General features: G+C 51.8%; 1 protein-coding gene across 1 annotated transcript in view; it reads left to right on the forward strand.

The window, feature by feature from the left end:
• Window positions 1-27,099, forward strand: part of SETD3 (SET domain containing 3, actin N3(tau)-histidine methyltransferase) — a 56,158-nt gene extending 29,059 nt beyond the window's left edge. Inside the window, exons 7-13 of the mRNA XM_004584534.3 lie at window positions 14,818-14,876; window positions 15,504-15,618; window positions 20,561-20,635; window positions 21,874-22,040; window positions 22,778-22,863; window positions 25,181-25,341; window positions 26,686-27,099. Coding sequence (XP_004584591.2) covers window positions 14,818-14,876; window positions 15,504-15,618; window positions 20,561-20,635; window positions 21,874-22,040; window positions 22,778-22,863; window positions 25,181-25,341; window positions 26,686-27,099 — 1,077 coding nt within the window. The remainder of the gene's footprint in view (window positions 1-14,817; window positions 14,877-15,503; window positions 15,619-20,560; window positions 20,636-21,873; window positions 22,041-22,777; window positions 22,864-25,180; window positions 25,342-26,685) is intronic.
• The last annotated feature ends 892 nt before the right edge of the window (window positions 27,100-27,991 follow it).

The following is a 27,991-nucleotide window of genomic DNA, read 5'->3' on the forward strand; positions in this document are numbered from 1 at the left end:
GGGAAGTAGAGCAGCTGGGACACAAACTGGCGTCCATATGGAATCCTGACAAGGACTTTAGCCACTGGGCTTTTGCACTGGGTCCTTAAAATTTTCTTGCTGAGTGCTAGATGTGTTACATTTGTGTAGAGATAATTGTAGCTAGTGGAGGTAAGGTGAAGGGATTCAGACTCCCTTAGTCGTCGCAGTGGCCGGGGTCTTCACAGGTCGATATGAGCATAGGGCGTGTCTTCACGGGTTGCTGTGGGTTTGTGTGTACTCATGTATAGGGGATACTAGGCTGGTCATGTGCCCAGAACCAAGCAGGCATGCAGTGAATGTTAGGCTGCTGCAGGTGATAGTGAAGTCCAAGCACTCCCACAGGTGGGTTTGGGCCACCAGCACTGTGTGGTAGGACGGATGGGGGCAGCTGGGGCGTGTGTGCAGGTGCTAGGGGCCCTGCGCTGCTCAGCGTGTTCGCAGGTTGATCACCAAGGAGCTGTTTGCCCCATTTCACTCAGTTCTTTAATGGGCTGTTTGGAGCCCCCAGAGCACTAAAAACAACTTGTCTTCAGTTTTGTTTCTGCAGTTCCTATCCTGATGTTTGGACTTCCGGTCCAGCCACTGAAGGAAGATTCCTGCCTGCAGGTCAGGTCCGAGGCTTCTTGGGCAGCCTGAGGGAGAACGACCAGCCAGGCCTCGGACGTTAGTGTCAGGACCTTGCTGAGTTTGCCCCCCAACCTTTATTTTTGTAATTACTAGATGTACATGCAGACAGTGGGAAATATGAGACAGTATCAACTAGCTGAAGGAAAACAGAAGTTTGATTTTACTTCATTTGACAGTGTTTCAGTAACCTAGAGCCTCCCATGGGCAGATCTGGACAGATGGGGCTCAAACCCTGTTGAGGACGTGAGGTGCCCCCAGCCTCCCTCCACCACCACACACCTGTGGGGGCCCTCTCCCTGGGGGTCAGGGGCTTGTTAGAGAGCCGACCTTGGTGGCAGCCGGCATGGTTCCCAGCGTCTGGCTTCAGCTCAGGTGAGCCTGAAGTGCCCTGGGGAGTTTCTAGGACAGTGTTTCTGGGGTGCCCTGCTGCTGGCCTGTGGAGAGTGTGTGCTCACACTGGAGCTGCTCCAGGACGTCTGGGTGCTTCGTTCATGCTTCACAGCTTTCATCTGTTTCTGAGGAGGAAAATAGGGGTGTGGACTTGAAGTTATCAAAATAAAGTCCTCAGCTTGAAGGTAGGCCTTACGATTGCCTGCTTCATAGGTGACTGTGAAGAGTCGGGCTGGGTTCTCTGCTGGCCCTGGGTCTGTGTTGGCCAGTGTGCAGGTGGCTCCCATCAGTTTCCCCAGAGGGTGTCCTTGTTCATGGAGTAGAACTTGGGAGTGTCAAAAGTGACATGCCATGCTATGCAGTTCCCAGGTGGCTGCAAGAATGGGGATAGAAGGAACAAGAATCGTGCCCCTCACTAATGAGCAAACACTGAGCAGCTGCCACTGCCTCCGATATGTGCCCGTAGCTCTGAATCAGAGTCCCAGTATTCTGCCTGCCCTGTGTCCCTGCTTTGTTCTCGCCACACGCTCCGCTGCTGGAGTGCTCACAGGCTGGTTCTGCCACCCCTGCGCCCGGTACAGCTTCTTGCCTTCCTGCACACGTGTTCAGCTCCTCTCTCCTGAAAGGCTGAAAGGCCATTCCCTCCAGAGGCACAGCAGCCCCTGGTGAGCATGCATCGGGTAGCGTGCCCTGCGGGGCTGAGGTCCTCTGCCGAGGCCTGGCCGGGGATCTTCACAGCAAACGCAGGCTCCCATGTGTTCCAAATTTCTCTAAGTCTTCGCTTCTTAGAGGCTCAGATCACATTGATCTCGGTTCCTCTAGGCCAGGACCGAGGTCTGTCTTGCTGGACCCTGCCAGAGCCTCCTGAGGTGTGTCTGCCTGTGCTGGTGTGGCTGGAAAGACCGGCCTCCAGGCCAGCCAAGGCTGGCAGCAGTGTTCTGTCAGACAGGCCTGCTTCCTTGGTGGCGGTTGGCAGAGGCTGGTCTTGGTCTGGTACCATGTAATTCTACCTTCCAAATAGATTAATACATCTATTTAAAACATAACAAAAGTGACATTGTTGTGATATTCTGGAGAACAAGTAACTAATTAGGAAAGAGAACAAGTGTTAAACAGTTTTTAAAGGTTTACTTATTCTTATTACAAAGGCAGATTTACAGGGGGAAGAAGAGACAGAGAGAAGGATCTTCCATCTGCTGATTCACTCCCCAAATGACCACAACAGCTGGAGCTGAGCTGATCTGAAGCCAGGAGCGAGGCTTCTTCGAATCTCCCATGAGTACAGGGCCCAAGGCTTCAAGCCATCCTCCACTGCTTTCCCAGGCCACAAGCAGGGAGCTGGATGGGAAGTGGACCATTCAAGACATGAAACAGTGCCCGTATGGGATCCTAGCTCTTGAAGGGGGAAGATTAGCTAGTTGAGCCATTGCACCGGGCCTCGGATGTCCAACTTTAAGAAAGTTTTGGTCGCTCAGAACTCTTTTCATATAATAGCAAATAGTAAAAGAGGTGACATCACAAAAATGCTATTGTTTTATCATAGATATACTAAATTATGTTTGCTAGATTTATTTTTTTGAAAAGCAGAGTTTGCAGGCAGACAGATCTTCCATCTGTTGATTCACTTCTCAAATGGCAGTAATGGCTGGCGCTAAGCCAAGCAGAAGCTAGCACCTGGAGTTGTACCCAGGGTCCCATGTGAGAGGCAGGGGCTCATCTTTCATGTGCAGGTCAGACTCACCTTTCATCTTTCCAGCTTTTCCAGATGCATTAGTGAGGAGCTGACCTGGAAGTAGAGCAGCTGAGACTTGGACTAGGGCTCCTGTGGGGTGCTGGAGTGACAGGTGGCAGTGTACCCACCACAGTGCGAGCCCCTTTAATCCCACTTTAATTGCATCTCAAAAGGTTCATTCTCTAAAAGGCTGCAGGAACCAGGGCTGGTGCAGGCCAAATCTCCCATGGAGAGGACTTGGGCCGTCCTCTACTGCTTCCCCAGGAATATTCTCAGGGAACTTGATGGGAAGAGAGCAGCTGTGACCGGAACCATGCCCATGATGGGTGCTGGCACTGCAAATAGTGCATGGTCTACGCTGCTGCGCACAGTCCTGATCCTGGAGGAGAGGGTTGTGATGATACTTGGGGTGAGTGCTTTATTTTCCCTCCAAGTCATTGAGTGGGGAGCAAATAGAGGAGTCATCTAGCTGTTCCTAAGGCGAGAGTGTGTTTTCCTTGTTGGCACTGTGGGCACCATTAAGTAATGCTGTAAAGAATTTGGAATGTTCAGCTTTGCTTGTCAAAGAGGTTGATTTGCAGACCAACCACACTTGGGCAAGTTAACATAGACTTCTAAAAAAGTGTGGCTAGGAAGTGTGCTGAGTCAGAATCACGTGTCCTGGTCTGCTTCTGCCTGCGGTCCAGGATAGGGGTCAGCGTGTTGGGCCAGCCCATGTATGCCAGGGAGAGAATGTTAAATGGAGGCAAAGCGTCCATCCACTGGCACTCCTGAGCACAGGAGCTGGTCTCCTATCTTTCACAGACCATCTCTTTTTGTCGTTAAGTTAAGGATGAAGCATGTTGAAGAGTTAGAGGATTTATGCATTGATCAATGAACACACAGGGTGTGTGGGGGCTGAATGTGTCTCATCCTCCAGCTACGCCTCTGGGAAATGGAGTGCTGAATGGGGAGGCTGGTTTCCCAGCACCTGTGTGGGCAGCCGGCTGGAGGGCTCAGGGCGCCCCCTGCTGGGCCGATCACATCCAGTCTGGCCTTTCTGCCCACCTCCCCTACTTGGCTGGAGTTCCTCTGTGATCTGCCACGCGGGAAACCAAAGCCAGCTCTGTCTTGCCCTCTTTCTCCACATCACTCAGAAGGGACGTACCCTACATGCTTGAGCTAGTCAGTGAATGAGTGCCGTGCCTGGTGTGGTGTGAAATGGAGTGCCGGTGGCATGCTGTATACTGCTTAGGTTAGAAGTTCGAAGGTCACTAGAGGTCCTGAGGTTTATAGGAAGAGGGAAATTACTGCCATCAGGGTTGTTCAGAGACACAGTTTGATTCCTTATGGATTTTTACAAATTCTTTTGAGAAATTAAAGGGTGAATAGCAAAAATAATGGTCATTTTGCTAAGCATAAAGTCTTAATTGACAAAGCTAATGATGTAGAAAAACCTATGTTGGAAAATGTCACTCTGTTATATGTGTCTGGAAGTACAGATGGGAAAACAGATTTTTTCCTTTTACAGAAGATTCATTAAGTGTTTCGGAAGAGGTTTCTCCTCGACACCATCTTCCACAGCTCGAGTAATTTGAGGCTAACTAAACTCTGCAGTGTCTTGGTGCGGAAGAAGTGGCTAGGCTGCTGCTCACCAGCCCTGAGGCTGAGGGCGTGTGATGTGTGGCACGCATATGTGCCCACCAAGGCCCTCCTTTGCACCTGCCGTGGACAGACCAGTGCCGTGGGAGCTGAAGATGAGCAGTGGCTGATGTGGACCGCCTGTCTGCTGCTTGCTGGGAGTGCTCTGCTGAGGCCACCCTTGCCCAGAGGCTGGCTGGGCATGGGGCTGGTGCGCACACTCCAGGCTTGCGAGTCAGCAGCTCTTGGCGGCACCTGCTGGCCTGCCTTGCTCTGCTCCTTGCTACACTGGGCACCGAGGCTCCTGCCCCCTGCTTGCCAGCACTGGGTTTTGTTGTGTAGTTCACTAAGCTGGTAGAGTTACTTCTTATGCCAGTACAGCAGTTGGCCATCCGTGCAGAAGTTATTTCTGGGTGGTTGTGGTCCCCAACCCTTCCTGTCTTCGTGGGGCACTCTCTGTGGCACTCATGTGTGCGCTTGGACACGGGCGCCCAGGTGAACCAGGCACCCAGATGCCCCAGTTGCTGTTCTGGGCCCTGGGGCATCATGCATGCAGCTCTGGGCAGAAGCTCAGTGCTTGTTGATTCCCGTTTTCCCAGGCTCGTGTCTGCAGCCCAGGCCCCACGCTAGCTGCCTCACTGCTGCCCTGTGCGGCAGGAGTGTCTTCCCCTTCCTCGTCTGCATCTCCTGGCTTTCCCCAAGGCTGCACACTGCCCTGTCACGGCCTGCTCCTCTCTTCTCCTGTCTCTGTCCCGGCCCTAGTCGGGAGCACTCTGCACTGCCGCCTAGGCTCCACCTGCTCCGTCCCTTCGCCACCCTACGCCTGTGTGCCGCTCGGATCTCCTATTCACTAGCCGCAGTGGCCTTTCTCACAGCACCCTGTTTGTGTGCCTCGCCAGGCTCCTGTGGCACTGCCAATCCAGTGTGAGTGGTGCCCAACTTTCAGGGCCTGGGCTTAGGAGCGGGGATGGGTCTGATTTTCAAAGCCTAGTTTTGAAATCTTTTCAGAAGTTTAAGCCAATATAGTGGATGTGTTGCTCTCTGTTGTTGGTGAACAATTTAACAATTATCTAGTTTTTAGGGGTTACTTAGAAGGTAAGCTCTGTTTAAATGGTATATTTCACTGGGAGTTTGTTTCCAGAAACTGTTGAGCAAAACGTTTTCTCTTAGAATGTTAGATGTTATTTCATAACTATTGATCAGTAAAGTATTTAGTTACAGAAGTATGAGGCAAAGTGTAACTGGTATGGGGTAAGAGGCAGACTTGGGTTTTCCCGTTTGTGAGACAGAAACCAGGCAAGCCTGGCACACGAGTGCCATCTTCTCCATCTCAGGCTTGTGCGGTTTCAAGGCAGAGTCTAGCTTCAGCAGTGCTTGACAGGAGTTTAGCCTCCTAGTCTTTCAAAAGCATGTAAGTGCTAATGGGAGAGTAAGCAGCGCTGGTTGACTCCCTCCTGCCCTTGTGCACGTGTCTGCATGTGTGTGCGTGCCCACGTGTGGTGTGCACATGTGTCTGCACATGTGTGGTGTGCATGTGTGCCTGCATGTGTGTGCGTGCCCACGTATGGTGTGCAGCAGTGCTTGGGGAGCTAGGCTGCCTGTTCTGAATTCTTAATGAAATGAGAAGAGGATTTTTTTTCTAATCAATCTAAAATGAATCTAGAAGAATTTTAATCAAATGAAAAAAAAAAAGTACATACACACACACACACACACACAACTTAACCCAAAGGCATGGGCATTTTAAATCAGGTTCAGCTGTTCAAGTGAGCGTCTTGGCTTCCTGCAGGGGTGTTCTGTCAAGTAACGTGCTCAGGAGTGATTGCCCTAGGGGTGAGTTCACACACTTCGCATGGAGGCCTCTATCAGTAGGATTCTTGTTTTGTTTATCTAATCTATATTTCCCTTTTCACGTGCAACAAAATGTTTTTTAGGTTTTTTCAGACTATAGCTCTTTAAAAAAAAAAAAGATTATTTATTTGAAAGGCTGAATGAGGCTGAGTGAGCGAAGCTGCTGTCCTCCTGCTGCTTGACTTCCTGAAAAGTCACAGCAGCCAGGCCTGGGCCAGGCTGAAGCCAGGAGCCCAGCTCCTTGAGTCGTCTTTGGCTCTGTTCCCAAGCACGTTGTTAGCAGGGAGCTGGATTAGAAGTAAGGCAGCTGGGACGTGAACAGGCACGGAGATGGGACACTGGCCTCGCAGGTAGTGGCTTGACATGCTGCAGCACCGTGCCGGTGCCCAGAACAATAGCTCCTTATCAGTGACTTCATATAACACAGGGTCGTTGCGCCTTGTTCAGAAGCCCGGGCATCCCTTGCCAGCAGATAATTTCATCATGCTCTGCCCAGGCTGCCCCAGAGAAGCAGCCTTCCTCCTTGCTGGGTGCCTGTTGAACATTCTTGAAGCAGGAGCAAAGGAAAAATGGTGTGTGAATAACCAGACACTGTGCTTGCTGCAGTGGTGTTGTAAACCTCCTGGCGCTGTGCACGGAGACTTGCAGATGGGACAGGCTCTGGGCTGTGCTGCCAGCTCTGTGCCCCCTGCATGCAGGTGACCAGCAGCAGGGGATGTCCCAGCCAGCATCTTTTCCCTAGAGCAGGTTATCCGTGGGATTTGCCAGAGTACACTTGCAGCAGGCAGCACGTGGGGCGTGTGGAGCTGTATGGAGGCCCTGAGAAGGAGGCTGTCCCAGAACTCATCCAAGTGTGGCTGCCTCCCGAAAAGTGGGATGTGTGCGTCACACCAGAACCCCAGCAGCCCAGCCCTCAGGCTCTCAGGTCTGCAATGCACTCCCAGGGTTCATTTCTCACCAGCTACTTCTGTTTCCTTTAGCCTCAAAGGAACCAAAGTTCATTTCCCTGGCAGTGTAACCACCAGGAGAATTGAAAGTTGCCCAAAAGATAGTGCCAGTGCTGGCCTTGGAGATATGCTGGTTAATTATTGAAAGGTGTGGGGCATTCTAGAATCATTAGGGTATATCATGAGATGATGGGAATCCAGATAGTGGAATGTGAACTGTGATTGGGCTGCCAGTTCTGTGATGTAATTCTAGGTAAGAAAATACCAGCAAGTGGTTTTCCTCTGCGGCCTCCACATTTGGAGTACACAGCTGCAGGTGTCTGGCAGCCATTTGAGGACATTTTCTGGAGCAGAGTTCTTTGCGTGTGCTGTGGCCTGCAGGCCAGGGGCGGGGGGTGGAGCTGCTTCCTGGGTGGAGCAGGGCTGCACATGCTAGGTTGGGAAACAGGGAAGTGGGTGGTGCTTGTGCCCACGCTGTTGGTCTCTGTGCTCACAGTGGCTTCCGCAGGGTCTCTTGGTGGATTCTAAATGCAAGTAGCATTGAGTTAGCGAGAGTGTGTACCATGTCAGACCTTACAAGGCTTTCCTTAGGGATAAGTTGGGCAGCTTTGAGTAAGCCCCAGAGGGCTCTTGCTTCTCTGTGTTAACGGGTGACTCGGGCTGCTGTTGCCTTCTGTGCCCTCCTGTTTCCTTGTCAGTGCAGTGGGGCTGAGGAGGGTCCTGGCTGTTGGATGACGTGCCTGTGAGGTTGTTTAGCATGCCTTGCACACTGTGCCTGCTCCGTGCCCATTGTCAGTGGCTCCTACTGTCTCTCTCCCTCTGGGGACAGAATGCGGTCTTGTGTGTCTGTCCCCGTGAGGGGAGCTTGGCATGGTGGTGGCTGTTATAATGCCCTCCTCCAAGGGGCAGCTCCAGGCTTGACTGACTTAAACATCACAACCTGAAACCTGAACCGGCTCAAGTGAAGAACCAACCAGTGGAGTGAGAAACCAGGAAGTGAAGTACTTGTAACCTGCTGTTTGATGCGAATGTGTTTTTGGAAAATCATCGCTGCTTCTACCATCCTTCTTGGTTCTGGTTTCTTCGGTCATCAGATGGAAGAGCCCCAAGGAGGAGAACCTTCGTAGCAGGCATCGGCCGCAGGGAGGACCTTGTCCTGGAGCTGGGAGCGGCTTGGAGTCCCGAAGGCCCTTAGCACTTGAGATGTTTAGGGTGACCGTTGCTAGCTTGACCCCTTTTTGAGCACAACTTGGGCATCTGAGGAGGCAGCGACCTCCAGGTTCCTGGACTGACTTCTCCAAAGACAAATGCCGTCGGGGGAGTGTGGGAGCGCAGCGGGCAGGGTTTAATGACGTCTGGTTCAGACAGGGTCCTGACTCTTCCTCTGCCAGTCCCGGATGCCCAGGGGGAGGATTTGTGGATGAATACATCTCTGCTATTCAACTTTGTTGATGATCAAAATGCTGGTTGACTGTGACTGACTTTGGCTGATAACACCTTCTCTGTCTTCAGGATATATAGGTGGTAACTAATAAACTCACTGTTAGCGTGACAGGTTCAGTTAAATCCAAAACTCCTGTAGGTAGGAGATTCAGGTCAGCCAGTGGGAGAAGAAGGCAACGCCTCCATCTTAAAGCAATTCCGGAAATTTGTTGAACAATGTTATTTTTCCACTAATCTCATCTTCTTATTCTAATAGTAGGGAAAAAACCTTTGCTATTGAAAAGTTATTTAAATGAACAGAAAGTCCTAGTTTAATGTCTATTGATATAGTTGAATTTTTATTTGGTCATATTGAGAGAATTCAAAGAACTTTATGATGAAAAATTCTGCAAAGGATTGGATACAATCTGTGTTTAAAAATAAAGTTCGTAGCAATTGAGTTTTCTCCTCGTAGTAAGCTGGTGAGGCAGGCTTTAATGCTGATTTACACCCGTCACAACTGAACCCTGGAGCCGCTAGCTGTTGTGCTGCTTGTTAGCCTGTGCAGAACTCTCTGGAAACAAAGGGCGGGCAGAGGGCTGACTGAGCCTGCTTCACCCAGCTGCCTGTCTGCAGCTTGCCATCCACCTTCATTCAGGGAGCCTGCCAGGGTTCCTTGGGCGTTTCCCTGTGGAGGGGGCCAAGCCTGCTTTCCACTCCAAGTTCTTCTGTTTCTTCGGGGGTGGGGGGAGAGGACCCTTTTTCCTTCCAGGGTCATCCCTCCCTGTGTTGAGGAGTACTTGCTGGGTGGGGCGTGGGGCCACTCATCCTTCAGGCTGTGTCAGGAAAGCTGTCTGCTGCCACTCTTCCTCCCAGTTTGCAGAGAATGCACCATCCGGGAAGGCAGTGGAGCCCAGGGCAGGCTCGGAAGGGTGCCACGGGCTGTCTTGCCCAGGATTCTCAGGGCCTCGCCCTGGAACGCAGACCTTCCAAGGCACCCTGATGTGGCCCGGAGGCCCTGTGGCTGAGTGCGTGCCCAGGGGAATCTACGGGATGGCTCTGTCACTGGGACGTAGACTCCCCCTCCCCTTTCCTCCCCAACTCTCTGTTTTTGTGTGTTCCTAAGAAGGGAAGCACAGTACAATCCAGCCGTAGCTTAGAAAAAGCCAGGTGCAACTTGAAGCTTGTATTTAGTTCTGGCTACATATTTGAAATCAGTCCTTGATCATGCATGAAGATGGGGTATGAACTCTTGGGGATGTGGCATCCGGATTCTGTGAGCTGTGTGAGGTTCGCTTGTGGAGTATCTCAAGGCGGCTCTGAAAGGTGTTGATCGGGTGTCCCAGGGTAGCCTGGGGAAAGGCCAGTGTTCTTCTGGAAGGAGCTCTGGTCTGGGAGGGCCTGCTCATGCCCTGAGCTGTTCCCTGGGGGACTATGTGAGGCCTTCCTTGGAGCAGAGTGTTTCTTTTGGAGGATTGTGTTAGTAGTTGCTTCTCCATGTGAGAGGATAATTCAAGAAAGTTCCTGGGAAATGGAAATAAAAGAGAACCTTGCTGCAGAAGAGTCCTGCTCGGCATGCGTCGTCCCTGCGTTGCATGGCTCTGCCAGCGCTTGCAAGACCCTCGTGTGCGTGAATTTCAGAATCTTTTTACACACAAATGAATTTCTCTTTAATTTTGTTTTTCTCGAACATCTTGAAATATCCTCCAACTTATGAAAGCGCTTACCTTTATTTTGTAAATGTGTATTGTTTTTAAATGTGAAAAATTAGCTCGAATGTGTTTTATTCCTGTGTAGAGCTGTTAATGTTTTAAAGCTGTTCGTGTGCTGGATGTTTCTGAGTTTCAGGTAGTAATGAATTCTCTGTGTTTTGGTTCTTTACAAAGGTTTGCTTTGTGAGCTTAAAATTAGACTGCCGCCGACTCGTGTAGCGCGTATTAGCTGTTTATTTAGTTGAAGTGCTCTCTGTGTCTCTCCTTCCTGATCAACCTGGAAAATTTGCATGCCACGCTGCAGTCATCTTCTTTTATACTTTATTAAATATCTGTCAATTATAAATATCAAGGTTTTACATTAATGTCAAGATAGTACATCAAAAATTCATGGAATATGTGACTTTTTCCAAGGGTATTTAATACTTAATGCGTTTGTGTCATTTTTCTTTCCACAGATATTGACAGGTTTTATTAAGTGTTTGTTAGGGAGATTTCATTTTTATCAAGGGACTATAAAGAGAAGCTGCATGCTAAATCAATTTTTTAGAGCCAGAATATTGTTCAGTTTTTCATCTTCAAACACTTATAATCCGTAGGTTTTATTTAAATTTCTTCTTGGTTTATTTTTGTTCCATGTGAGTGATAGTTCAAGACAGAACTTTAATAAGGATCAAATCTGCTGACTCTTGGTTTTTAATTTCCTTAAGCGTAGCTCCCAGACCATGCACTATGGCCAATTCTTCAAAATGTCATACTTACATATTTAGCAATAGTGCTCCTTTTCATTGAAGCCAAACAAACAGTTTTAGTTATTAATCTTTCCCAAACCTGGTGATGATTCTGTATGAGGTGCTGTGGCGTGCCTCGTCCTGCTGGCAGGGGAGTGGGTTGGGTGCTTGCCCAGGCCAACCAGTGCCCGCTCTTAAATGCACACCTGTTGCATTTCGCCTCTGCTTGGGAGCCACTGCAGCCATTTAGTTCTCCAGCTTGAAATCCTTACTATGTTACAGGAGGTGAGAAGAGCGGCCACTTCAAGCCTTTGGCCAGGTGCAGAGCTGTGCGCGTGGGTGGCGCGGAGTGCAGGAGCCGCGCTCTGCTCACCTCACCGAGAGGCCTGCGTGGCCTGGGGCGGGTTGGAGGCTGCTGGGGGACTTCACATCTGCGGTCAGAAACCAGCATAGCCAAGATGGGTTGGTTGTGCAAGAATTAATTTTCTGATTTCACTTTTGCATTTTATGATTTTAAAATGGTTTATTTATTTATTTTGAAATAGAGGAAGTGACAAAGAGCCCTTCCATGTGCTGGTTCCCTCTGCTGGTTGGCTGTGACAATACTGGTCGGGGTCGGAGCCAGGAGCTGCTCCTGGGCCTCCCGTGTGGGCACTGGGGCCTGAACACTTGGGCCACTTTCACTGCTTTTCCCAGGCGTGTTGACAGGGCACTGATTGCTGGTGGAGCTGTGGGGACATGAGCTGACCCCCCCACAGAGGATGCGGCCATGACAGATGGCGACTTTCCCTGCTATGCTGCAACGTTGGCCCGAGCACAGGGTTCCCCTAGGAAGGGCTGTCAGGTGAGCGAAACCTCTCCAGGTGTGTGCTCTGTCAGGTGCACTAGGCAGGCCCAGCTGTCCTCTTGGTGGTCTCAGCTTAAGGACTTTACTCCAGGGAACGGCAAAACAGTTGAGTTTTTGAAAGTTGGGTCTTTTTTTTTTTTTTTAAGATTCATTTTTTTAATTTCAAAGGTGGAGATACAGAGAGGGAGGGGTGAAAGAGAGAGAGACTGGTCTCCCCCATGGGTGCCCAAGCATGTGTCCATCTTCCACTGCTTTTCCGGGTGCGTTAGCAGGGAGCGGGATCAGGAGCAGTGGGGCTGCAGCTGCTCCTGATGGAGGACGCCAGCGTGCAGGTGGCAGCTTAACCCACATACCACAGTGGTGGTCCCCGGAACATGCTCCGTGAGCTTTGATTTGTCCAGCAGGAAAAAGGCTTGGTGGTTTGTTTTTTTGTTTGTTTTTGTTTTTGAAAACAATTCTATTCTGAGCTTCAATGAGAAGTTGCTGTCTTGCCCTTTTTCATTCTTTTGGAGTAAGTAAAAGCATTTAGTTTCAAAAGTAACTCTTTCACATACAAATTCTTTTTGTTATTTGAGTATTTTGAGGCCGTCAGCCCACGTCAGTTTGAGTTCTGGCTCAAGTCGTGGCTTAGCAGAGCCATGGATGATGGCGCAGGCCTTTGGGTTTCTGGATGGAATTTTAGGCTCCTGGCTACAGCCTGTCACAGCCCTGAACAGTGGGACGCTGTGAGTCTGGAACCAACAGACAGATCTGTTTTTCTGTGTCACTCTACTTTTCAAAAACAATAAGTCTTTAAAAGGTAATTGTAAAACAATTACAACAGTGATCTTGATATGTAGATTTTCTGTACATGAAAATGGAAACAGTAGCTGGTTTGTGATAAACCTGATTTGGGTTTGCACGGAGCTGCTAATGGAGGCTTTACTCTGGGAAATGACTAACTCTGCCCGCGGCCAGCAGGTGGCGCCAGTGCCACGGTAGTGAGAGCCCTGCTGGTGGGCCTGGCTTGCCTTACAGAGCCTAGTGTGGGCTGCCCCTGTCGGGTGGCCTTCTGTGGGCGAGCTGTGTGCAGTAGACACGGTGGGCACACCCTGGTTTTCCAAACAAGGACAGCCATTTCTAACAGGTTCTGCAAATGTCTTATAACCAGACAACTCGGACAGTCCTCAAAATGAATCTTGTTCTTATGCTCCTTTTTTTTATTCGTTTTTTTTTTTAATTGATCTAATCAGGACTTGGTCAGGAATGAGAACTTCCGAATTGGGTAAGACATGTATGTGGACAGGAGGGCGAGGTCCTGGCCTGTCTCCTGGGCCCCGAGGGGGTCCTGTGCGTGGGTAGGTTTCTGGAGCTCTTGGCCGATGGTTTCAGCAGGTCCCAGCGTTGGGAGGGTCTTCCCGGGCTGTGCTGAGATGTGACATCTTGAGCCCCAGCATTGTCATCTTTTCTGTTTTTCTAGTAAGTCAGACTTTGGGGTGGGCGTCCATGGTTGATACCAAGTGGTTGTGGGATTGAGCATGGGGATTTACTGCCTTTCAAATAGCATGGTATATTCCATAGTTTTGGTGAATTAAAATATTTCAGAACAACAGAATCACTTTGCTGCCTGCTAGGGTTTAGAGGGACGGGTGTGGAAAGTTCCCAGTTGGTCTTGGTTTCATTGTCAGTGGAGGGGACTTTGGTGGAAGAATCCTCCTCACAGTGTTTAACTGTGGAGAGAGGAGTCCTGCCTGCTGCTTGCTTCAGGAGAAACCGAGTGCGTTGGAATGGAACAAAGCTTTTGTTTGCCTGCCTACCAATGCCCGGGCGCAGCCCTGCCGTGCTGGCTGCCCTCGGCCGCACCGGCCCGCCTCCCGCCAGGCGTTCCCGGCTTTCCACACTGTGTGTCGTTTTGTGTGTTGACTCAAACTGTCTGATTTCACTTTTGGTATCAAAGGCATATGTGTGGAATGTTATGTGAACATACTGTCTGTTTTGACTTTTCTTCCAAAGGGTTAGAACTGGGCTGAGCACGGAGGGGCTGCAGACCCCCGGGCGCCCACACCCCGCCTGGCCTTTGTGCTGTAGAATTTGCCTAAAACTGCGCACTGCTCACAGCTTTTGTTTCCTAATTGACTTACGGTTTGAGCCCCTTTCACCTGATCCCCCTGATCCCCTACTGTCTGCGTGCGGGGCAGTGAGTGCGGTACAGTGAGCGTTGGTAAACTGCCCTGCACATGGCTTGCTGCATCCACAGCGGGCCGCCTGTGACACTGTCATTGACACCCAGGCTCGGCAGCCTCCGCTGTTACAGCAGCTTTGAGCTTCCTAATTGAGACAAAGTTTTTACATGCTGAAGAAGTCTTGGGGGGGGCAGTTGTGAGGGCAGAATATGAAATGTCTGAATTTTTCTCAGTAGTATGCAGTTCCAGACGCTTCTACCAAGTGCTTATTTGTCCACTTGCTCTCACTGTTGTGTCTTGCGGGTCTCATGGAGCCAGTAGCATTGCCCAGGCGTGTGATTCGCTCACACAGGGCACGTTGCTGCCCATTAGTGACTGAAGTTGGGGCTTAAGGAAGGACCTTTCGGTGGATTCTAGTGTGTGATTGCTCCAGGACATGCCCAACTGAGGGCCTGGGAGCTTCTGCTTGGGTTGATGTCCCACCTTAAATCTTGTTTTGCATGGTATCTGTGGGTTCTGGAGTCAAAATAGGAAGGAGCAGATTTATGGTGGCTGCTGGGCACAACAAATTAACCTGACAGTGATGTATGGGAGCCTAATAGCCCGATGATCCCGCGCACGCGGCTGGGCGCCGCCTGCCTCATTTGGCTCTTGTTAGGATCGCTCAGGCGGCTGAGTAATGAAATTCTGCGGACTGATTTGTCTTTCCTCCTTTTCTCTTCCCGCCTCTGCTTGCTAAAACCTGTGATTCCCAGACCCATCCTCAAGCCAGCAAGCTGCCCTTGAAGGACTCCTTCACCTACGAGGACTACAGGTGGGTGTGTGGGACTCAGCACCTGCTGGGACCACTTACAGCATGCAAATGGAGGTGGCCTCCGAGGCAGCTGTGTCTTGGCAGCCCTGGGCATGCCTGCAGCCTGCTGTCAGCAGGGCTTCCTCGAGGTGCACTGCCGGAGACCTTGGCACCCAGTGGGCCTCGGCTACTTGGTCCTTCCCAGCGGATTGGGTTTCTGTGAAATGGGAATCTGTTCCTATTGGACAAAAAGACTTAATCCACTTTATAGTGCAATTTAAAAAAATCACATCCCGCATTTTGTATGATTCTTCGAGAATTTCTGATCGGAAAGGAATTAGATCATTTGCTTTCCATCGAAGCTTGAAGTGGCGTGAAGTTGGTGTTGGTGAGGGCAGGTGGGAAGGTGGGCGGAGTGGGCGGGTGTTGGCCTGGGAAGAAGAGGAAAAGAGGTGCTGCCGGGTACTCTCTCCTCCCTGGCTTGGCATGCTGAGAACCTGGGTCGAGCTGTCCCTGGTGATCAAAGTGGTCGGCCTTTGACACTTGAGGACAACTTGGCGATTCTGTGAGCCGTCGGCTGCGCAGATCCCAGCTCTGTTCTTACTCCATGCAGGGCTTATGAGTCAACTGTTTCTGTCACGGTTGTAGGTGGGCAGTCTCTTCTGTTATGACACGACAAAACCAGATTCCCACAGAGGACGGCTCGCGTGTGACCCTGGCTCTGATTCCGCTTTGGGACATGTGCAACCACACCAATGGCCTGGTAAGCGTCTCCTCTCTCCAGACGTGGCAGCTGCCTGTCGGGCTGTCCTCCTGCTGGGCGTCGCTTGGGGAGCCAGCGCCTCCCACGGGGGAGGCCCGGTGGCCGTGCCCTGTGTGGACGCTGTGCTGGGAGCTCATCTTACACTCCATGTGTTTGCTGAGCTGTAGTTCTAGTGCACACGTCCGTGCTCTTATCTTACTGCAGCAGAGGCCAAGCCAGCATTTGGATTTATTGACCCCTTTTCCTTTTCTTTGCCGACTTGCTGTTTTCACTCCTGTGCCTTCCACCGGGCACCTGCTGTGCTGGCTGACCTGCTGTGGCTGGCATTGGCCTGAGCCTGGTGTGTGTGTCTCTGTCTGCAGTTACCCCTTGGCCCTGGCGTCTGCCAGTCAGTGGCATCAGCAGACACAGGAGTGCTGTGTGGGGGTTGTGAGCAGCATGGTGCACTGCTACTGTCACTGCAGCTCTGGCAGGGTTCCGTCCCCCGGATGGCCTGGGCTCGGCGCAGCCGCACAGAGTGGCCTTGGGACAGGGTGCTCCTTGAGGCTTCAGATGTTTCAACAGGGACCAGCGTGCAGTGGTTTGGTGGGTTTTTGTTCTCCTTTTACAGTGTCAGTTTTTGTTGTTGTCATTATTAGTAGCGTTATAAACAGAATATAAAAAAATACTGGACGGGATTATTTTACATCTGATTTCACGAGGTGGCCAGAACAACACATTTACCCAACGCCAGATACTTAAGATAGAACATTCTGTGCTAATTTGGGAAGGTTTGCAACAAGTATGTTCTTGAATGTTAAGAGTATTTAAATTGTAGCAAGAAAAGAATAGTTCTACTTTTCTAATTACATTTCCACCTTCATTTAGATATGCTTGATTTTTTTTTTTTAAAGATTTTATTATTATTGGAAAGCCGGATATACAGAGAGGAGGAGAGACAGAGAGGAAGATCTTCCATCCGATGTTTCACTCCCCAAGTGAGCCACAACGGGCCGGTACGCGCCAATCCGAAGCCGGGAACCAGGAACCTCTTCCGGGTCTCCCACGCGGGTGCAGGGTCCCAATGCATTGGGCCGTCCTCAACTGCTTTTCCCAGGCCACAAGCAGAGAGCTGGATGGGAAGTGGAGCTGCCGGGATTAGAACCGGCGCCCATATGGGATCCCAGGGCTTTCAAGGTGAGGACTTTAGCCGCTAGGCCACGCCGCCGGGCCCAATATGCTTGATTTAATTAATAATTTTAATAGTAGCATGTTTTATCATTTGTTTTCGTTAACAAGTATAATTTTACATCCTTTGTTACTTTTTTCCTTCAGAGAAATTATAAGTTGATAATAAGCCTGAGATTAAAAGAACATTTTCAGATCACTTTTCTGTCAACATTTTTCTTTTTCCTGGTGTGGATTCCATCAGTGGTTCCCTCCTGATTGGTCATTACACTGCTTTGTTGTTGTTAACATTTAAACAAAGCGTGCTTGCTTGTAGGAAAGCTGAAGGACACCGCACCCCCATGTCCCCAGCAGCAGGGCCCCCCGCACCTGCTGCCGAGCCCTGGGCTTGCAGGCACTGCTTGTCTCGTGCTGCCTGCAAGGGAAGGGAATAAAGCTGTAAAGATTTCCCCCTGTACAGGACAAAAAGTGCCTCAAAGTAGCCGTGGTGAGCCTAGGGCAGCCCACGCTGCTTTTCCTGACCCCCCCCCCCACGAGGTCCCTGCCCTGCTGAGCGGAGCAGAGAGCGTCTGAGGTGCTGGCCACTTCCGACGCCACAGGTTTCATGGGAGACTAACCAGGAGAGTGTGGGACATAGAGTCAAAAAATGACATTTGTGGAGGACCCGGATCTTTGAAATCTGCACAGCTTTTCCATAACAACACAGTTCCCATGAATGTTCGGTGTCCCCTGGCGCCTGACCCTGTGGACCTGCAAGCCACGTGTGGGCTCGGGCACTCTGCTTGGGGAGCCTGGCTCCTCCGGGGCAGCCTGCCTTTTGTGTCTGCCTCTGCCCTGCCGAGCCTGTTCTCACTGTCAGCCAAGAGAGGAGGCAGGAACTGTAGCCCAGCAACACTGCTGATGACAGTGTCCCAAAAACCTGCTGGTGGGAGGAGGGATGGGAGAGCCGTGCCACCAGCAGAAATTCCACCCAGAAGCAGCAGGAGAGAGCCTGCTGCCTGGAGGAGCTCAGCAGGCTTCCTGCTGGAGGCCGTGGCACACCCCCAAACAGCCCCCTCCTGGGCAGCGGGCAGGGCATGCTGTCCATGCAGTTACCTCAGTAATCCTTGCCTGTGGGGCGTGTGGCCTTGCTGGTGGTACTTCCCAGATGACTGGGCAGGGAGGGGTTCTCGTGTCTGAGACACAGGAAATCCCTCCCCTCCAGTGAGCCCCTGCTTCCTGCCCAGGCCGGGCCGGCTGCTCCCTGCAGCTTGTCTACACTGTGTGTTGCCACGGTGAGAGTGGGAGGTCCCTGGAGGGGGCAGAGGGGGCATTGTTTGTCCATTTTATTCCTATCCCAAATGCATGATATTTCCTCAGTGAATAAAATAACATGAAACAAACACTCATGTCTGGGGAAAAAAGGCCAGAAAAAAATAAACTAAAACCGTGCGTTATAATTTTCCTCTTTCTGTTGGGGGAGCATCTACCCTGCTGGTCTCCTGTATTCTCAGCACGTAAGCTAAGCAGGAACTCAGCAGAGTCGCCCTATGGGTGACGGGGCCCCCACACTGGAGGCTGTCGCCAGCTGGCAGGCCCCCGCTGCCTGTACTACTTTTGGCTTCTCACTTTAATCTTTCCCAATGCCTTCCCTGGGACTGGCACTGAGGGGGTCATTGGGCTGGGCCTGGGTGAACGGGAGAAGGAAGGATGGTGACCAGCAGTGCCCTGGAGCCTGGGCCCAGTGCTGGCCAGCCCCACGAGACTGCTCCGGGATGCACTCCTTGTTCAAGACGCCTGGTTGATAACACCTGGAGGAAGCTATAAGCTTTTTTTTTTTTTTTTTTTTTAAGATTTATTTATTTGCTTCTTTGAAAGAGTTAAAGAGAGAGATCTTCCTTCTACTGGTTCACTCACGTGGTTAGTGGCCAGCACTGGGCCAGGCCAGCAGCCAGGAGCTGGATATGTCCTTCAGGCCCTTAGCGAGGAACTGGATCAAACAGAGCAGCTGGGACAGTAACTAGTGTCCATGCGGGATGCTGGCGATACAGGCCGTGGCTATTCGCTCCACCACAACCCTGGCCGCCCCCGAGGAAATGCTGGGCAGGGGGTCGTGCACTGAGCCCTCCAGACCTTGGTGTCCTGGCGGAGCAGGGAGGGTCCCCTAGCGCTGACATCTGGCTGGTTCCTGCGCTCCTCGCCCCTCACGAAGTACTGCTCCAGGCCTGCAGCGTCTGCACTGTGGCAGCTCCCTGGGACCTGGTCAGCAGGTGGTGTTCAAGGTCAGCTTTTGGGCACTGAATCGGTGCTGTCAGAAAGTTCATGGAACTGATTTTAATCTGAATCAAGTGCACATGTTGTTCTGCTGTTTCTCATCGGGCTTTGCGGAGAAGTTTGAAGGACTTCTAGGCATGTGTTTAACAAGCCACTTGTTCTGGGCACGTTGAGGTTTTTGTTTTTAAAAAAAGATTTATTTGTTTGAAAGGGACAGAGGGAGGGAGAGAGGTCTTCCATCCACTGGTTTACTCCTCAAATAACCACAGCGGGCTGTCGAATGTTCTGGCCACCTCCACTGCTTTCCCAGGCACGTTAATGGAGCTGGAGCAGTGGAGCGGGTGGGTTTCAAACCAGCGCACAAGTGGGATGCCCGCACCACATGTGGAGGCATGGCCCACTATACCACAGTGCTGGTCTCCGGTCGCTGGGCTTCAGGATGAGTACACAGCCTTTTGTCCTAAACCTGTTCCCCAGACTCAAGTCACCTTTGGGTTGCAGTAGTGCCAGTGTGTTAGCAAGTAGCAGCTGCAGCGGTGCCAAAGCCCTGCGTGCCAAGCCCAGGACACGGGTTTTGAGGGTTCTGTGAATGACGGGCAGGGGGCGCCACAGGTGACGCAGTGTTAGGCTGGTGAGGGCAACTAGGACTGGAGGGCGTAGCGGGAGGTGCCGACTCTGGGTAGAGTTGGAGGATTTCTCTTTCTTTGTGGTGGACTTAGAGACGCTTATGTCATACCTCTCAGTAGGAAAAAAGGAAATGAATTTGGCCTTGACTTACCTGAAAGTTTGAATTTCTCTAGTTTCAGAGTAACATGTGCACTTAATTTCAGGAGTGGGCATCTGGCACATTGGTTAAGGGACTGCAGCTGGTGGCTTGGCGTGCTGTGCCACAGCACCAGTTCACCTTCCATCTGACTTCTTGCTGCTGCAGACCCTGGGTGGTAGCAGGGATAGTTTAAGTAGTCGGACCCCTGCCACTTGACACAGAGACTGGGAGTGAGTTCTGGGCCTCAGGGCTTCAACTGGGCCCAGCTCTGGGTGTTTTAGCTCTTTTGGGGAGTGAACCAGCAGGCGGAAGATCTCAATTTTTTCTTCTGTCAGTGGCTGCCTATCAGCTACCATGAAAACAAATTCTAAAAATGAATCTTATTTCTTCTGCCCTGATTGAATCTCTGGTGGAAACCCCTGTGATTTATCAATGATGGGCATTAGGTAAGGGTAGAGCCTACATCCCGAATCAGCAGTCTGAGGGGGAAGGTCGGGCTTGGCCTGGGGGCCACCTGCCGTAGGCATGGTGGGGACAGTGGCCATACAGAAGGGGACCAGCATGTGGTCAGCCATGCATTGGTGCTCCCTGTGTTTCGGGCAGGTAATTTTCCGTGAGAGTCTTGGGTGTGACGGATTTCCTGCAGAGCTTTCCTGAGCCTGCGGGCGTGGCCCATGGAGCGTCTCTACCTTTCGTAAGGTGGGTGTTGTGTGGATGCGTCCGCCTTACTGCTACTGTCCTGTGCTCCCCCGGCAGATCACCACGGGCTACAACCTGGAGGATGACCGCTGTGAGTGTGTGGCGCTGCAGGATTTCCGAGCCGGAGAGCAGGTAGGTCCTGAGCAGCGCCTGCGCAGTGGGCTGGGACGGGGCTTTCCGAAGCACATTGCCAACCCTGAGGCTGCCCTTGGTGTAGTGTGTTTGGGGCAGAGCTTGGGTCCACAAAGAGACAAGATCTTAGAGTGTGAAGTGGCCTGGTAGTTCTGGCATTGTTTTTTTTATTTTTTTTTTAAAGATTTATTTTATTTTTATTGGAAAAGCAGATATACACAGAGAAGGAGAGACAGAGAGGAAGATCTTCCTTCCGATGGTTCACTCCCCAAGTGAGCGCAACGGCCGGTCTGCGCCAATCCGGAGCCAGAGTCAGGAACTTCTTCCGCCAGGTCTCCCACATGGGTGCAGGATCTCAAGGCTTTGAGCCGTCCTCCACTGCTTTCCCAGGCCACAGCAGGGAGCTGGATGGGAAGTGGGGCTGCCGTGATTAGAACTGGCGCCCATATGGAATCCCGGCATGTTCAAGGCGAGGACCTTAGCTGCTAGCCATGCCGCCGGGCCCAATTCTGGCATTGTTAACCGAAAGAAAACTGTCTTAGAGCAGACAGTTTTTTGGGTTTTTTTTGTGTTTTTTTTTTTTAGCTTCATAAACTCGGTTGCTTTTGTTTCCTTTTCTGTCATTTAAAGCATTCTTTGTGAAGAGGTAGTATTTAAGTGCAAAAAAAAAAAGAAGAAGTTGAACTCGGGGCCATATGCTGTCATGCACTTTCACTTTGACCTGTGATATTCAATGTGATAATGTGGGTGGGGGCAGGGTTGAGCTTCTCAGGGACTTAGAGATTACCTCCTGGCTCAGTCCCACACCCGGCAGCCCATCACCATGCTGGGGGAAACAGTGAGAATGCCAACCTAAGAAGGAAGAGGTCTGGTGCCATTGAGAGGGAATTCATAGCCTGTCCTGCATGGCACACAGAAGCCACAGGATGCCCAGGGGCTCCTTAGCGTCTGCGCCCTGAACACTTGCTCCTCCTCTAGTCCGGAGACAGAGCCTGCTGCATGCTAACTGCATCTTAAAGTGGCAGCCTGGCTGTCCCTTGGAGGGAGAGAGGGTGATGGGGCCTGGGACCATCTGCTGGGCGGTGGTGACCCCTGTCACCCTTACCTGCAGGCTGTGTCAGATGGCAGGCTGTTGGGCTGTCCCGTGCTGGCCCTGCCGAGTGGCCTTGGGTGGGGGAGCTTTACCTTGATGCTAAGTTTGTTTTATGTCCCTTTATTTTTTCTTTACTGTATCTCAGATTTACATTTTTTATGGCACGCGGTCAAATGCAGAGTTTGTGATCCACAGTGGTTTTTTCTTTGACAATAATTCACACGACAGAGTGAAAATAAAGCTTGGCGTGAGTAAAGGCGACAGGCTCTACGCCATGAAGGCCCAAGTCCTGGCTCGCGCTGGCATCCCGACGTACGTACAACAACACGCTCAACTCGCACTGCTGGTGCTGGGAGCAGCTGCGGTGCTTGGGACTTCCCTGACATGTGGATGGCACTTGGCTGCTGCATGCTCTGGCACGGAGTGTGTGGCCAGGGTCCGGCGCTTTCGGATAACGCTGTTGTGTTGCTGGAGCGTTTGGGTACGCTGATGGCCTATAGTGCTCATTAATTAAATATGCACTTGGCTACTGTTGGTGGCTCTCGCCTTGAAAGGGTTCCTGCCCTTGACCAATTTGTTTCACTTTATTCTTTGCCACCATTAGTTTCTCTAATGAAGTCATGATTCTCAATGAATTCAGGAATTTCCAGTGAAATTCTTGGAGATTTCCTTGCATTTAAGATGTAAAATGATGAAGAAGACCAGAATTATAATTAATGAGTTCTCCAGGGAATGGAGGAACCCTCCTAATGAAAATAGATTATCCAGACCTTTTTTATTGAACTTGTCAATATTTGATTAACGATGAAAGTGTGTATGCTGCATAAATTATTGTTCATGCTTTTGAAGAGCCGAGGGTGTGTTGTGGTGTGTGCCCTGAGGTGTGGCTGCTAGAGATAGACGGAGCTGGCAGAGTCCTCGCCCAGCACCTGGGCTGCAAAACTCCACTTTCCTGGGGCAGGGGCGGAGCTGGGACGCTGCTCACAGACTGCGTGAAGGGCCTTGCTGTGCGACCAGCGGTCACTGATGCTGCTTCCTGCTCCCCGCAGGTCCAGTGTGTTCGCGTTGCATTTCTCGGAGCCTCCCATCTCCGCCCAGCTTCTGGCTTTTCTCCGAGTGTTCTGCATGACCGAAGGTAAAATGATGCTCATCTTTTTTCTGAGTTCAGTGGCTTCTAAACAAAGCATACGGATTCAAAGAGATAGTTGTTGAAAACTAAAGCATCTTAGGCAAAAGGGAGAGTGATCGATTTCACCACAGGATATTTGGGGTCAGGCGTCCAGTTAGCGTGAAGAGCTGTTCTTCGTCATGGCGTCTTATTTCGGTCCCCGAAAGAGTTCTGTGTATGCATTAAGCATCTACTGGTGTAGTTGCTAAAGCAGGGTATTTGGATTTCTTATATTGACACTTGTCCTGTTGTGGCTGTGTTTCTGTTTTAATTCTAAATTTGATCCTAAATATGTACCTCTTCCAGTTCTGTGGTTCTGAGTTTTGTTTGAATGGTGTGAGTGCGTGGGGAGGGTGTGTGTGTGTAATCCTGTGTGGAACAGGTGAGTCGGTGGGAGTGAGGGATGGACTGAGCTGACCAGTGCGTGTCAGGCACTGGCCAAGCTGGAAGGGGAGGGCCTGGCCAACTGGGGCAGAGCAGTTGAACGTGTCTCTGGTTGCTTCATGTCTGCGTCCCACAGGAGGTGCTGTGTAAACTCAGGGCTTGCTGTCTGTGCCACAGCTGGGAGAGGCTTAGTTCCCGCCCAGCCCAAGGAGGCCAGCAGGCTGTGGCTGCAGGGCTTAGCTCATGCGCTGTGGTCACTGCTTCCTGAGTGCCTGGGGTGGCACGCTGGCAGGACTCTGCTGGGAGCTGAACGTCGGCTGTGGGCCTTTCTTGCGTATACAGGAGTGTGCGGAAGGGGGCGCCGCAGTGCGCTGCCGGGGTGTCAAGTACGGCATGGACTTGTCAGCCTTGTGTGACAGGATGTTCCTGATCTCCTGATGTAAATGGGTTCAGAGAGGCAGACGACTTGGACCAAAGTCACTCAGGGAGTGGTAGGTGAGCAGGTATAGAACTGGGTGCTGTTAACAGCAGCATCTGTGTCAGCCGTGGTCTCCTGGCCTGCTGGCTGGCAGACAGCATCGTCTGCGCAGGGGATCCCTGTTGGCCCAGGTCCGGGGGAGATACTGCTGGGTGACTGAGGTTAGGTGGAGGAGGACAGGCAGGACGAGTATGACTGAGGCTGACCATGATGCTGACCGAGGGAGGAAGTCGAACGTGGGCCAGTGCATGGACCACCCTCCAGGAAGCTGTGTCATCCTGGTGGTGTAGACAAGCTCAGGAAGCCACTGAGGGTCGGGCCGGGATAGGGCTGCGAGCAGAAGGAACCCTGCTGCAGAAGCCTGTGGCTCACCGCTCTCGTCCCTGTCCCATGGGTTGCATCTCCAGTTTCACTGTTGGAAAGAGCGGAGGAGAGGTTCTGTGGCCGTTGGCCTTGCGCAGGGAAGCAAAGAGCTGGTGAAGGCAGGACGCGGGCACGGTCCCTGGGGGTTTGCAGTGGCCTTATGGCGGCCCCCGCGGTGGGGCGGCTGCTGGCACTTTGGAAGCCCCTTGTTTCGTCACCATTTTACTGGAAAGTCATAAGTTGAAGCTCCTTAATGTTGACTTGACCTTCGACCAGCAAATACAACTTAATAAATTGTTGAACTTCCAATCCCTTCAAAACAAAGTCCAAACTGCTCCAGTCCGTTTGGGTCCTGATTCTGCATAGACAAGACGGCTGGGTGTTCTTTCAATGACCACCACCACTATGGCACTAGAGGTTGGTCTGTCACAGCACTGTGCTGTGGCCTGGAAGCTGTGGGGCAGTGTGCCTCAAGGATGCTGTCTGGAGGTGGGTGACGCTGAGGGCTGTGGTGCTCAGGAGGCCAGTGTGGCCCACATGGGGGTGTTGCCTCTTCTCAGGTGTGGTTGGAGGTGATGTGTTGATCTGTAGTTTACAAGTGGGCTATACGCTCTCCTTTTGTTAGGATGTTGGCAGGCCGTTGCCCTGTTCTTTGGGTTTGAATCAGCATCAATAAGTGCTAGTGCCATTTTGCAGCAGGAGAGTCCCTGGGCTGCTTTGACCGCCATGTTACTGTCCCTGGTGTCAGAGATGCCTTTGGACCCTCTGCATGACTGAGCTCTTGGCCGGCAAAAGGTTGTGGACAGTCTGTGAGACCAGGGTCACCGTGGGCTTCCAGGGCCCTCCTGCAGCAGCTGGCCAGCGTCCCCCGTAAAGGACACCGAGCTTCTTTGCTCCAACCCAGAGCAAAAAATACCCAGTGCTGGGCATTTGGGCACGGCCGAACTGCTGGCTGAGGTGTCAGGCACAGGGAAGCTGCTGTTGGAAGGCTGTGTGGGGGGAGGAGGCGAGCAGGTGTGCCATGCCCCTCCTGACTGGCTGCCCCTGGGTTTCTTGCAGAGGAGCTGAAGGGGCACTTGCTGGGGGACAGTGCCATCGACAGGATCTTCACCTTGGGCAACTCCGAGTTCCCTGTCAGCTGGGACAATGAGGTCAAACTGTGGACATTTCTCGAAGACAGAGCCTCCCTTCTGTTGAAAACATATAAAACCACAATCGAGGTAATTAGGCTCAGCAAGTGAGGGTTCAGGCTGTGCTGGCTTGGCAAATGTTCAACACAGGAGTGTTCCCTGCATGTGGACTGCTGTACTTGAGTTCAAATCACTGTGTATTTGAGAGTTTCTCAGTGTTAACACTTTGCTGTTTAACACACTGTACTTACCAAAAAAATTGTGATGAGGCTTTGCTAGTTAGGATGCAAATCTTTAAAATTACTTAGCGTGCTTCCAAAATTTCTAATTCATGTGACGCCTCAACCCTAAGCTTGCGCTTGTGTGTTCTGAGTTTACTGGCAGCTGCTGGTTTGGGGTACTTGCTTCTCACTCCCCTGAGAGTGGCCGGGCCCCTTTGCGCCAGGACGGAGCGGGAGGCTGCTTCCCCAGCAGCTGGGGCGCACACGTGCCACCTCAGAGCACCTGTCTCCTGACTGCGGCATCTGAGGGGGAAGCAGCGTATGAAAACCATCTTCCTGTCTGTCAGATGTGCAAACAGAGAAATGAGGGATTTATTCGGAAGGCAGAGTTACAAAGATACACAGACAGGACAGAAAGACCACCTCTCTGCTGGCTTCCTCCCAAATGGCTCAAACAGCTGCCGCTGTCCAGACCAAACCCATGGACCCGGAGCTTCATCCGCGTCTCTCATGTGGGTTCCGGGGCCCAAGGACTTTGAGCCATTGTCCACTGCTTTCCTAGGTGCATTAGCAGGGGGCTAGGCTAAAGTGGAGCAGATGGGGCTTGAATTAGCGCTCATATGGCATGCTGACTTCTCAGGCTGTGGCTCAACTTGTTAGGCCACAACACTGCCCCCCTCTTTTTTAATGTGACAGTTAAAAAAAATAGGTAAAATTCTCTGTCAAACATGTTCACACCATTTAATTCAACCTCTGTTTTAGCAAGAACAAAGCACTCTTTTAGGTTTTTTTTTTTTTTTTAATATTTCTTCATTTGAAAGACCAAGTTGGAGGAAGGGAGGGAGGAGAAACAGGGGACTCTTCCACCCACTGGTTCATTCTTCAAATGCTGTGATAGCCAGCATGGTGCCAGGCCAAAGCCCCCAGCTGGAAGCTTCTTCCACATCTTTATGTGGGTGGCAGGGGCTGAGGCAGTTGGGCCATTAGCAGGAAGCTGGATGGAAAGTGGAGCAGCAGCCAGGACTCAGACTGGCGCCCATGTGGATGTCAGCACTGTCGGTGGTGCCTTCACCTGCTGAACCATAAGGCTTGTTCCCCTGCTCCCTCCGGCACCCCAAGCTGCCTCCCACCCTGCTCCCTGCCGCCCGGCTGCAGTGGGTGTGCGTCCGGCCCCTGTGGCTCTGTTAGTGAGCATGCTCTTGTTGTTTGCCAGGGAGACAAGGCTGTGTTGAAGAAGCAGGACCTTTCTGTCCGTGCGACCATGGCCGTCAAGCTGCGCCTCGGCGAGAAGGAGATTTTGGAGAAAGCGGTGAGGAGCGCAGCCACCAGCCGCGAGTACTACCGCAAGCAGCTGGAGGCGCAGGCGCCGCTGCCCAGGTACGAGGAGAGCGGCCTCGGGGACTCGAGTCTGCCCCTGGTCCTGAGGAACCTCGACGGGGAGGCCGTGGTGCAAGAGGCCTTGAGCAAAGCCCGGGCTGCCGAGAACGGGCTTGTCAACGGCGAGAACTCCGTCTCCAGCGGGAGCCCGGCCGAGCGGGGCAGCCCGAGGCCGGAGCGGAGTCCGAGAGCGGCCGAGGGCGCCCGAGAGCCTTCCCCGGGCGGCCGGGTGGCCGAGCGCCAGCCGTGAGCGCCAGCCGTGAGCGGCGCCGGAGGGACTGGGAGCGGCGGGTCGTCGCCCGTTTCCGTCGCTGTGTTTCCTTGTCAGCATTTTTCTTTCTGCACAGAGGAAAATATGTTTTTGCTGCTTTATATAAAAAAGAAAAAGATTTTTTAAGTTATTTTAAAAATCTAGCTTCCCGTTCTGATTGAGGTTGCCATCTTGCTTCTAGGCAGAGCACAGCCGTTCTCGAACAGCGGGGCCGGGGCGAGTGCCTTGGGGGCTGGCGGCCCGCGGGGCCAGCGTATTTTCTTCCTGGGGAAGAGTCTGGCTCCTCAGCTGTGCCGCCCGCAAGCCCGGGGGCGCACGTGGGGCGCAACGAGACACTGCACTGCCCGGCGTGGGGCTGAGGGCGTGAAATGCTGGTCTGGGCATAACCTTTTTTTTTCCCCTCCTTAAAAAAAATGAACACCCCAGAACACCCCAGTACCAAAAGAAGAGGTGAAGCGGCAACCTTTATTTTACTAGTTTTAACTGTTGGTGATAATCCTAATAATATAAATCTATATACACCACAAAGGTGTCTAGAGATTTCTCAAGATGTGTTTCCCCTGTGTTTTTATTTGCTGTGCTGTGTCCTTGCTCCTGGAATCTGCACAGGGAGGGCACCGAGAGTGAGGCGGCTCCTGGTTCTCTTGGTTTTCACACACGGTAGAGATTTTCAGAGCTACAATTTTGAGTAAAAACCGTTATTAAAAGAAGAAGATGATTAACAGCTTTGTCTGTTCCTCTTCTTTGGAGTCGGGCAGGCCTGCTGAGTTGAGCTCCTGTGCAAACAGTCCCCCTCCTCCCAGGCAGTGTCAGGCCCTGGTCCTGGGAGGCCAAGATAGACCAGAGTGCTGCCTGCCACTGGCTACCATGA

Source organism: Ochotona princeps, chromosome 26 (genome assembly GCF_030435755.1).
Source record: "Ochotona princeps isolate mOchPri1 chromosome 26, mOchPri1.hap1, whole genome shotgun sequence".
Lineage (NCBI taxonomy): Eukaryota > Metazoa > Chordata > Mammalia > Lagomorpha > Ochotonidae > Ochotona > Ochotona princeps.